Below are 10969 nucleotides of genomic sequence, written 5' to 3'. Positions count from 1 at the left end.
TTAGAGCATGCTCAGCTCAATGAGACGGCCTGCAAACACGCCTAACGTGCCGATGAGACACACAGCCATGAACACACACAGCAGAATATGATCCAACACCATGGCCACAAACTTCCACTCTTCAGCAGCCTGGAAAGAGAAGAAGGACAATGTGTCACTTACACAAAAGCAAGAATGCTTAAATAACCATATTAGTGACTCTTCCTGTGTGAGAGAGATTACATTGTTGGATTCCTCATCTGATTTCATGGTTTCTGCAATGTACTTGATCCCTTCGATGGCACTGCGGACGTCAGGGTTCTTAGTGATGGGTGACTGGTAGGTAACAGAAGTGGTCTGGTTGCCAGAGATGTCTGAGATGTCAAAATCAGCACCATAAATACTGGATTTAGTCTGCTTTTCTTTTCCTGGGCGTTTCATTGTTGAGAAGAACATGATGTTGGGAATGGTTTCAATAAACACCTGTCATAGAAAGACACAATACATGCACAATGTCAAGGGGCATAGAACATCATAGCAGTTGGAGTAAAAAAAACTAACAAACAGATGTTCTATCTACTACCACTAGATGGCAGAATAATACAGAGAAAAAAGATTGAGGGCCGTTCTCTAACGCTTGCCGAGCTTGGGAATAGGACCAATTCATTTCTATTCAATCATTGCTGTTGTGCTCACCGTGCGGACCCAGTCCGGCATTGTGTGAGTGCTTGGGGAGCGGTGGTGGGTGTTGATGACGATGACAGTGATGATGATGGAGGCAATGACGAAGACCATGGTGAAGAGCATGTACTTCCCAATGAGCGGTACAGCACTGGAGGTAGAGGGGATCAGCTCAACAATGACCAGCAGGAACACAGTCAGAGACAGCAAGACAGATATGCTGAGAGTCATCTTCTCACCTATGAGACACACAATAACATCCTCCCTGCTCTTAGAGAATTTAGAAGAAATATTCCATCAACATTTTAACCGGTGTTTCTCAGACACGATTAGAAGGGATAAAATCCAAGGGTCCAGATGAGTAACTGGATGGAAAGCAAAACTAAATTAATTTGACAAAACAATCTCGACTAAAGGTTCTTTAAGTAGCATCTTCTCTTCATCATCAGAGGGATTTTGCTCATGTGATATAATCAAAAGCTTTAAAACAGCTACTGAAATGACCGTGATGTCTGATTGTTTTACATTGTGCTGTTTATAAGGTCACAAATTAACTTAAATAAACGTAACAATATCTTATAGATTTAGACCATAATGAGCATCCCAAAATGTTTCTAATTGAATATAGATTTAGTTAAAAAGGAGAAGTTGTTTTTTTCAGTGAGAAATTGAACATACCATAACGCATTCTGTGTTGTTCAAACACATCTTGTACCCGATGAAATGAATAACCCTGAAACCGTTGTGGGAATTGTGGAGCTGCCACTTTAAACAGCTCATGATACCAACACCATGCAATCTTAATACATTTCCACAAGGGAGAGCTGTTGCTATGAGTAAATACTTTCCTTCCCTTCCCATCCAATCAGGGTAGTATTTACACAACAACACAATAACTGCACTGATCCACCAAACCAGCCAATCACATTTAAAGAGCGTGAGGCATTTTGTCGTTGCTTTGTAACCCAACAATAGCACAAGTAAACTGATTCTGACACCATTTCACAAGTGAAATGTAAGACGTGTTTTTGTTAGTACGAGCAGTTATCCCAAAGAGAGCATCTTTCAGCACCAGTTTCTCCTCCATACTTTCCTGTCAGCAGCCATATCAGAAACTGGGATCAAGTGATCTATTATACATTAAAGCAAAGGCCTGCTTTCAGACTTGACAACACAGAGGGACCCTGGGTAATGAGGCAGACCTACACACTGGGAACATGGCCAGATGTGCACATGCTGTGCAGTTCCTGCAGCAGCTGATGGCTCAGAATGAGGGACAAGGATGTGTCCAACATGTTGGTTATCATATCATATCTGTGTTTTCCTCACATATCATGAAAGCGCAGATAATTAAGAAAATGTAGAAAGTTTACGGAACGTTTCTTAACAATTTGCACGTACAGACATACTTTTCTTTTGCATATCCCTTATGATAAATATACAGTGTGCATCTCATATACTGTACATCACACACAGACTACTGTACTTGACTGGGCAGTTCAGAGGTGAATGACACTTACTGTCCTTCACGTTTAAGATGTAGTTTGACATTTTTGGAAATAAGTTGCTTTCCTGAGTTAGATAAAAATATACATCTTCCATGTCTGTGGGCTGAACATGAAACTACAAGAAGGAAACCGTCAGCATTGTTGAATACTCCACTGTGATTGGTAATTACTGCATTCTACAGTCAGCTGTTTCTTCATGGCAGACTGATGTGTTTAACGCAGTTCAAATGTCCTTACATGGTGAGTGGAGTATTCTTTAATAGTCGAAGCAATATAGTAATTATTAAATCAATAAAGTAATTTTTAAATCAATAAAATCATAAAAAAAGTATATTTCTAATACAAAATGAATTGCAATGAGAGGAATAAGGCAGCACATGAGTCATTACTGGGATATGGATCATCATGACGAGATTTTTAAAGGTGGTGGTAGGCAAATAGGGCCTGGCTCTGTCCAAAGGTAAACATCTGCTTACTATCACCTCTAAAACACACTTTCTAGCATGTTATATCTAGTTTTTGTACAGATTAAACAAAAAAGAGGTGTCATGTTAAATAGTGAATAACCTTTGGACCAAGCAAGGCTAGCGGTTTCCCCCGTTTCCAGTCTTTAACAAATTTCCCCCTCGGGTGTAATAAAGTATGTATGTATGTATGTATGTATGTATGTATGTATGTATGTATGTATGTATGTATGTATCTATCTATCTATCTATCTATCTATCTATCTATCTATCTATCTATGTATGTATGTATGTATGTATGTATGTATGTATGTATGTATGTATGTATGTATGTATGTATCTATCTATCTATCTATCTATCTATCTATCTATTATCTATGTATGTATGTATGTATGTATGTATGTATGTATGTATGTATGTATGTATGTATGTATGTATGTATGTATGTATGTATCTATCTATCTATCTATGTATCTATCTATCTATCTATCTATCTATCTATCTATCTATCTATCTATCTTTGTGCTCAGCTCCAATAACCGTCTCCTCAGTTAAGCTTCATATGTACCCTAGATATGAGAGTGGTATCAATCTTTTCATCCAAATCAAGAAAACAAATGAACGTATTTACCAAAATGTTGAACTAATGCTTGACAAGTACAGATTTCCTGATTTCAGATGTTTGATTGGAAAACATTTTAAGCACATATCACAAAAGCAAACACAACGCTTTGTTATTTCAGTAAAATGGATAGTGCTGTATATATACACAGTGTGTGTGTATATATACATATATATATATATATATATATATATATATATATATGTATATATATATATGTGTATGTATATGTATATATGTGTATTTGTGTATTATGAGTTACTGTACACATATTGTGTGTAATGAAGGCTTTCTGAAAATGTAAAAATAAAATAGCTTTTTTCATTTTTATCTTAATGTTATTATGCTGTTAACTCATACTTAAGGTTAGATTCCAGTGAAAATCCATAATGTGGAATATGTGTTAACATACCAGAGTCTGTAGGAAGATAGAAGACAAGACCAGTCAGGAAGGAGAAGAGCATGCAGGGGATGATGACGTTGACGATGAAGTACAGTGGGAGCCGCAGCATGAGGAAGTGGTAGGTGATGTCCAGGTAAGGTGTGTCTGGGCAGCAAGCATAATACACCCAGTGCTTCCAGCCCCGGAAATCCTTCATTACCCACTCCCCACTTTCCATAAAGTTACTCAGATCAGGCCGGTCACTGTCCTGGTGAAGAGAGGCAATGAACAGGGTGAGTAAAGGCTGATTTAGAGTTGATGAGAAGATCAATACCATTCGTTCCCTGTATGGTATGAATCTACAGGAGACCGTTAGTTTAGCTTAGCTTAACTTTGTTTTGTGTGAAGGCTGAAAGCATGGGGTAGCAGCTAGCCTGGCTTGGTCAAGAGGTACAAGCCATTAATTAACCAACATATATCCTCAATGGTATATCTTACAAAAAATATTTTGTTGTGCGTTCTCTTATAAATGCCCAGGAACTCGAGCGTTCAGTGCACCTGTTTAAGCGAAAAACTACTTTGTTAGGTTTAGGATAATATCATTGTTTGGTTTAAAATAAGTATGTTTGTTATGTATTTTCCGTTTGTGGTGTTAGTTAAGTAAGTAATACAAGTTCACCTTTCGTCTATATAAGTATTAATAATGAAGGAGAGCAGCCTGAATTAACACAATATGTCTCTTTTGTTGGAACTGTACTGTTTTTTGTACAAAAAAGTATCTGCTGCTGGCCACGAAATGGCCTGGCACAAAAGCCCTCATAAAACTGTAATATGTAATTTCCCCCCTTTCGCTATGTACTCATGAAACAAACTAGATGTAATGAATGTGCTAGTTAGTGAGATTTCTGGTAGGCAGATTTGTACCTTTGTACAAAGCCCGACTAGCTGTTTCTTCTTAATGCTTATGCTAAGCTAACTGGCTGCTGTCTGTAGCCTTATATTATATACATGAAGACATATGAGACTGGTATTGTTCTTCTCATCTAAGCGAAGTAGCACATTTCCCAAAATATAGAACTATTCCTCTAAAGAAATGGCCTGAAAAGAATTACAGGATTGACGACGACCAAGTTTCCATCGTAGGTCCAGGTACCCAGCTTCATGCTGCAGTTCTGGAGGTCAAAGGGGAAATGCAGCACGATGATTTCACAGTAGCTCTTGAAGATGGCCGGTGGGTTCCATGTGATCATTCCTGTGTACTCCAGCAGCACTTTGGTCTCGTGAACGATGGCAAAGTCTCCGTCAGCACTGCGGGCACAGAAAACCACAGACAGCATCAACATGGGAGATAATAAGTTAAATGTTAACACAAGGGGACATCAGTGCCTGAGGAGGGGTCAGCGCTGGTGTCGCACCTCAGCCAACCAGCGCTCAGCTTGGCACAAGTTGTGACAGCGGAGCTGGTTGTCATGGGGAAAAAGCAGCATGTCGGTGCAGCATATGGTGAGAGGGAGAGTCAATGCAGAGTCCAGATTTAGCCCAATGAAATCTGAGCTTTTTACATGCTGCATACTGGAGTACAGGAAAGTATGATTGAAAAAATGACTGGTGTGTTAATTTTTTCTGGAGGCCAGGATGCTTACAGTCATGTAACATCTTATTGAAATGAAGAGAAAACAGGTTTCCTAAAAAAGGGATGTGGCATGGATCAAATATAGCCTGATAACATAACCTACTTATTGTAGAGAACCAGATCAGGCCGCCAAATGTCAGTGGAGGGAACTCTGATCTTTTTGATGCCATTGTAATCCATCGGGTTCCACTGCAAGTTCACATCTTTCCATTGCTGAAAAAAACAGAAAAGGACGCCAAGAACAATGGACAGCACTTCAGTTCTGATAACCATTATTCATGTTTTATTTTGTGAGAAAAAGCAAATATGAGCAGAACAAATCAAGCAGACTGTGAAACTACACAGTGGAGACACATATTGTACAGATACATATTTTAAAGGAATATTATATTGTCATTAATTGCTATATAATTATATTTCCTCAATTTTAGTGCTATTTCAAATTCATAGAAGAATGATACACCTCATATATTTCTCACTAACCATTCTGAACTTAGAATCAGTAATTTGGTTTGAAGGGGTGTTCTTCATGTATAGAGCAATGTACTGAATATAATCAGTAATCCTTTTGGTACTACAGAAATAACCGAACAAAATGAGTGCAGCACCATAATCTCTCTCGTCACTCTGGGAAGATGGTACCAGAAAGTATTCTTTTCAGTACACCAATTGTATCGCTTTCCTATTATTGTGGTCAATCCGTAGGTTTGTCTTTATGGTTTATTTATCAAGACACAACATTATTTTGTTTATAATTATTCAACTCTGAGTCGTGTTCTTTAAATCTTAGCAGTGTACTTTCAACATTTGCTAAATCAAATATTGGTTCATGTGCTTAAATTTCTTGGCGGCAGGATTTATTTTGTTCACATTTGGGCCATTTATAATTTGTAGCTAAAGAAGCATGATGAAGTATTTTTGCCCATCTGTTTCTTACATATTTTTATTAGTAAATTATTGACATTTTTATCCGTAAATATGAAGTATCTTCTTCTTTCATGATATCTCATCCTGTAAAAAAAACATTTATCAAACCTGTTTCAGTCGCACATTGCTGCTGACGATCTGGTTGACCTCATCCTGTGAATCCAGATCAATATGTTTAGACAGTTGATGACAGTGCATCTTAATACAGACGTTGATATGGTGTGTTACATGAGACCTCACCACACTGATGAGCTGGATGAGCTGAAGGCCCACAGTAACAACCACCGGGTCCTTGAAGTGATTGACAGGACGGACCACCTTATTGTAACCAGTGAAGAGGGTTTTGACCAGAAGTGTTTCATCATTAGAGGCCCAGGCAGCACCTAAAATAAAAAAATAAACACACCATACACAGTGTGTTGACTACTATCTCTGTACTCCTCAAGCTACTCCATCTTGTGAAAGTTGGCACATTATCATGTTGCGCCAAAGTAGAATGTCGCTTTAAGAAAATCTGATACTTGAGGTGACGTCATGTAATATGAGTTGAAAATAGATGGTACAAGTGTCATACTACGGTGTTTAGTGTTCGTGAATATAAGTGCTTGTAAACTTAAACTGACCCACTTTTACTTGTGTACAGTATGCAGGGAGAAAAGCTTTACAAATGCTGGTAATTTAAAAAAAGACTATATGTTCATTTATTTACTTCAATTGAGTTCCCATATTTAGCAGAGATAACCGTGAGAGAATTGCATTCAAGCACAGACCTGTAGACCTGTAGAGTAAATGTTTGTATTTGCGTATATATTGTATATATTTGTGGAAATAGTGCATTCAAACATTCAATAGCACCCCCAGTGAGGTGGTTAAAAGAGATGTTCTTCTTTCCACTGCATATCTGTCACAAGCCAGAGCAGGATCCCCTTACATTTTTCAGCTGACCTTGAAACAAAGGTCATTTTACAGCAACATGTTATTTGAATGGTTGAATGACTTTCCAGACATTCAATTCAGTAAACTCAGAAAACACATGAATATAATTATGCAGGTGACTTCATGAAGTGACAGACAGACAAAAGGTTGACAAGCAAAATGAAAACAGCACACGTGTCCCTGTCAATCAAATAGCTGGTTTGCACAGAATTACAATTTGCTCATTAGATTTGTTGTTTGAAATTGATCAGCTTGTACAAACCTAAAGTCTCAATACATTAAATAAATGCAAACAGAGTTAACTGAATGTTTATATAATTTTGATGCTTCGAACACACAAAGTAATTCAAGCAAAGTAGACAGACATTTATTTCCACAGGTGACCAACAGGCATTGTATTTAATTTTAAATGTGTTCTTACCTGCTAGAATGACTAGATGAAAAATGAAAAATACAGTATTCATTCTTGCCAATAAACCCCGGCATCCAAAACCAGGATCCAACTTCCACACGCTGCCCGTTGACCACTTGAGAATTGAAAGGTTTGACCCGCCTAAAACATTCTTTCAGCACTAGTAAATTACTTTCTGTACAAGCACCAAGCTCCCCACTGGCAGCCTCGTTGTTATTGTCTGACGGATGTGAGTGACTGGCTGCCAATGCTTGTCATTTGAGAGGGCCACATTCTTTGTCATCTGTTATAAGATCAACATGCCGGAGTAATCCACCACTGAAATATCCCATCGTGAGCTTGGCCACACACACCGTCGAGATGAGACGCAGCGCATGCCTGCTGTTTCTCTTTCTTACAACAGCGATGAACTATCATTCTGTTTTTAAATCTGTTTACTGGTCCATATGATATTGTTTAACCCCTTGATACACTGAGTAATGATTTCATATGTCTGTAGTCTGTATCTATTTGTGCTGAGGAAAGCTCTCTACTCTCTGAGTGATGGACCATTTCATTTTGGTGATATATGTCATATTTGGTATAATTTTAAAGCTTTGGATCTTAACTAAAATTACAAAATAAAGCTCTGTCAAGTTAATTTCTGACATTGTGAACATGACAATATGATCCCTCCACAAGGGCCATTTAGTAGCAGTTAAACTGTGGTACATAATAAATATCCATCTGCTAAGGAAGCTCATGTGAGGCATTTTGAAAGCTCCAGAAACAGCTGCTGAATGGAGCTCGCCGTGAGTCTATTTTGTCAAACGCACAGTCAGTTTGAGCAAAAAATGATCAGGCAACATTAACATGAAGACTTTGATTTGGGAATTGTCTAAGACATGTAAGAATTGATTTAATAAGCAAAATGTTAAATCAACAAAATCCCAGAACATTGCTTTTCTGTTAGAGTTACGTGGGAAAAACAATCAAGAATTTCTTGAAACTGTAAGAAAATGTATGATGTGATATATATTTGTAATATATTCATGTATATTTATGAAAAGGCTCCCTTGAACAACAACGCTACACCTTGAAATTACACTTTTAGAATACTTTAAACTTCATAAGAGTTTTAGTGAAGGCGATTTGATTTGTATTATTTGTTGTTTAATGTGGACGATGAAGCTTTGTTACATTTACTTTTGAAAGGATTCTCACAGCGCCTTTCATGTCCAGTTGCCCCATAATCTTGGATATTATAATCTTAGATGATTCAGATGTTCAAACTGCCTTGTGTGTTTCCTGGGGGCCAGGTGTTACACCCATGTCTCCCTCCTCTGCTCTGCACTACCCCACCCTGTTGGCCCGTGATGGGTCAGGCAACTCAATTTCCTCACAGCCCAAATCCGTTCAATCAGCCAGTCACTCAACCGTCCGCCTCATTCATCTTACTTAGGGACAAATGACCATTCTGGCAATGCCTGAATTATGAGAGATTTGTCTCAACCCACCTCCTCGCTATCTCCAATCACTCAGGCCACCTGAATTTACACCATGTAACCGCATTGCTTTTCTTAAAGTCTGCCATGTAACACGGGACAAGCAGCATTGTATCTGCTCAGCCAACCTGGAGTCCCAGGCGTTTTGGTTCTCTGTCAACGGTTAATTAAAACACTTTGAATTCTAGTCTCTGGGGGACTATGAGCAGTGTGTTTATAACCGCACTGTGTGTGATTAAATGTTCATTGAATCTGAATGAAAGCGTCCATGTAATATCTGCAGGGAGGTGGATGAAAACTGGACAACATACTGGATGTTTATGCCTCGATGAAGATTAAGAGGATTACAGTTTTTACAGAAGAGATTATGATGTGTGTTGACTAGTTTACATGAGCTTCCAACATAAATATAGAAACGTTTGACATGCAACAGCATTCGTAACATTTCTTGTATGCAAGTCATATTTTTACTGGTTTGTTAACCACTCATATAAATTACCATTGTATACAAAACTCAAACACAGCAACATTCATAATTCACCTATTAATATTATTATTACACTCTTGCATGTTCTCTATGAAATAAATAGAAAATCATTATCTAAATGAGTAAAATGTTACCATTTTAAATTCTTCACATTGGTGAACTAAATATTTCTTTGTATTTCAACATTTGAAAATGTATTTAGGTCAGCTGTTTGCAGGGGAGGAAAGTATTACTATCCAGTCAACAGTGAAAAGTCAGTTATCTCATGGATCACAGCCTTTCAAATTTGGTCTCATTACTGCGAATGAGGCAAATCTAGCGCACAATGCATTTGGCAGACATTACTCCAACACGGTGTTATCACAGCATCTGACTGAAGGGTAGAAAACCTGATAGTCTTATTGGTGTGGTTTACCTCCTTTCACAGTCAATGTCTGATGGAGATGAAGGGGTGATATATCTAAAATGGCTGATAATGGCGGGGGAGGATAAACGGTCGGATGAAAATCCAATTTTGCCACACAATCAACAGAGACAAGTCAGAATTTGGTTCCATTAACTCAATGTGATGTGGTCACAAAACCCGAGTGATTAAATGTCAAGCAGTGATTGCTTCTCAGATGCTTTGTGGTGATGTTCAAAGAACAAAACTAATCGCGGGGAAAAGCTGAACGTAAAGCTTCGAACAACATGGCGTGCCAAACACTGTGGTCACATCAGATTTTATATCTGTAAATAATAAGTACACCTGAGAGCTCACATGTCCACAGACTTTTTTAATTTGTTTGCATGCAATGTGGAATGAAGATACTATCCAAATAACACATTTTGGAGCCTAAACAGTTTGAAACAGTGGTTGTGTAATGAGTCACTGATAGCAGTGCATGGCTGGTTTGTAGAAATTGCTTGGAAAGACAAAACCTGTGGGTGATTAAACCTAAAATGCATCAAATTAATGTGGAATTGTTTGCACATATATCCAGTAATTAACAGTCTCTCGAGTGGTGTTGCCTTAGGTGCTGTGTGTTTGGTTTTAATCTCACCATGAATCAGTGTGACTGATGTGTTGTTAGAGGGGTTTATGGACAGTAAAGTCACATGACATGTTGCTTTTAGGCACAACACGTCATTCTGAATATACAGAATGACAACATATCAGTCAAACTGATGTGTGTATATATATATATACACACATCATGACGGAGTGTATATATATATATATAAACAGAATATATATATATATATATATATATATATATATATATATATATATATATGTTAGTCCTTTCAAGGGAACTGATGCTGTTATTTTATATTTTTCCTATTGCCAACCTATCCCATGCAAAGATAAGGATGTGTTTGTCTGTATCTTGATCATATCTGATTTCCACTTGCTGTCCGTGGCACTCATACAGAAGACAGAAATCTTTCAAAATGTGTCACAATTGCTTTT

At 37.8% G+C, this 10969-nt stretch overlaps 1 protein-coding gene across 1 annotated transcript; it reads right to left on the bottom strand.

Annotated features, from left to right (window-relative positions):
• On the bottom strand, positions 1 to 7597 carry LOC117751019 (acetylcholine receptor subunit alpha-like). Its single transcript, XM_034562518.1, has 9 exons — positions 7555 to 7597; positions 6438 to 6580; positions 6306 to 6350; positions 5374 to 5483; positions 4750 to 4945; positions 3668 to 3905; positions 676 to 899; positions 223 to 462; positions 1 to 129 (listed from the first exon to the last, which is right to left on the bottom strand). Exons 1-9 carry the CDS (start codon positions 7595 to 7597, stop codon positions 1 to 3), a joined length of 1368 nt encoding a protein of 455 aa, XP_034418409.1.
• Positions 7598 to 10969: the final 3372 nt, after the last annotated feature.

This window comes from Cyclopterus lumpus, chromosome 21 (assembly GCF_009769545.1).
Source record: "Cyclopterus lumpus isolate fCycLum1 chromosome 21, fCycLum1.pri, whole genome shotgun sequence".
NCBI classification, from domain to species: domain Eukaryota; kingdom Metazoa; phylum Chordata; class Actinopteri; order Perciformes; family Cyclopteridae; genus Cyclopterus; species Cyclopterus lumpus.
The sequence above is the reverse complement of the archived record's forward strand: the minus strand, read 5'-3'. Positions and strand labels throughout refer to the sequence as shown.

Bases quoted from the DNA above. Each gene is read 5' to 3' on its own strand.
- LOC117751019 (XM_034562518.1), bottom strand. From the start codon at position 7,597: ATGAATACTGTATTTTTCATTTTTCATCTAGTCATTCTAGCAG. The intron at 4,946-5,373 runs GTAGGTTATGTT...CTGTGCCCGCAG, and splicing joins GATCTGGTTCTCTACAATAA to TGCTGACGGAGACTTTGCCA. The intron at 130-222 runs GTAATCTCTCTC...TTCTCTTTCCAG, and splicing joins CAGATGAGGAATCCAACAAT to GCTGCTGAAGAGTGGAAGTT.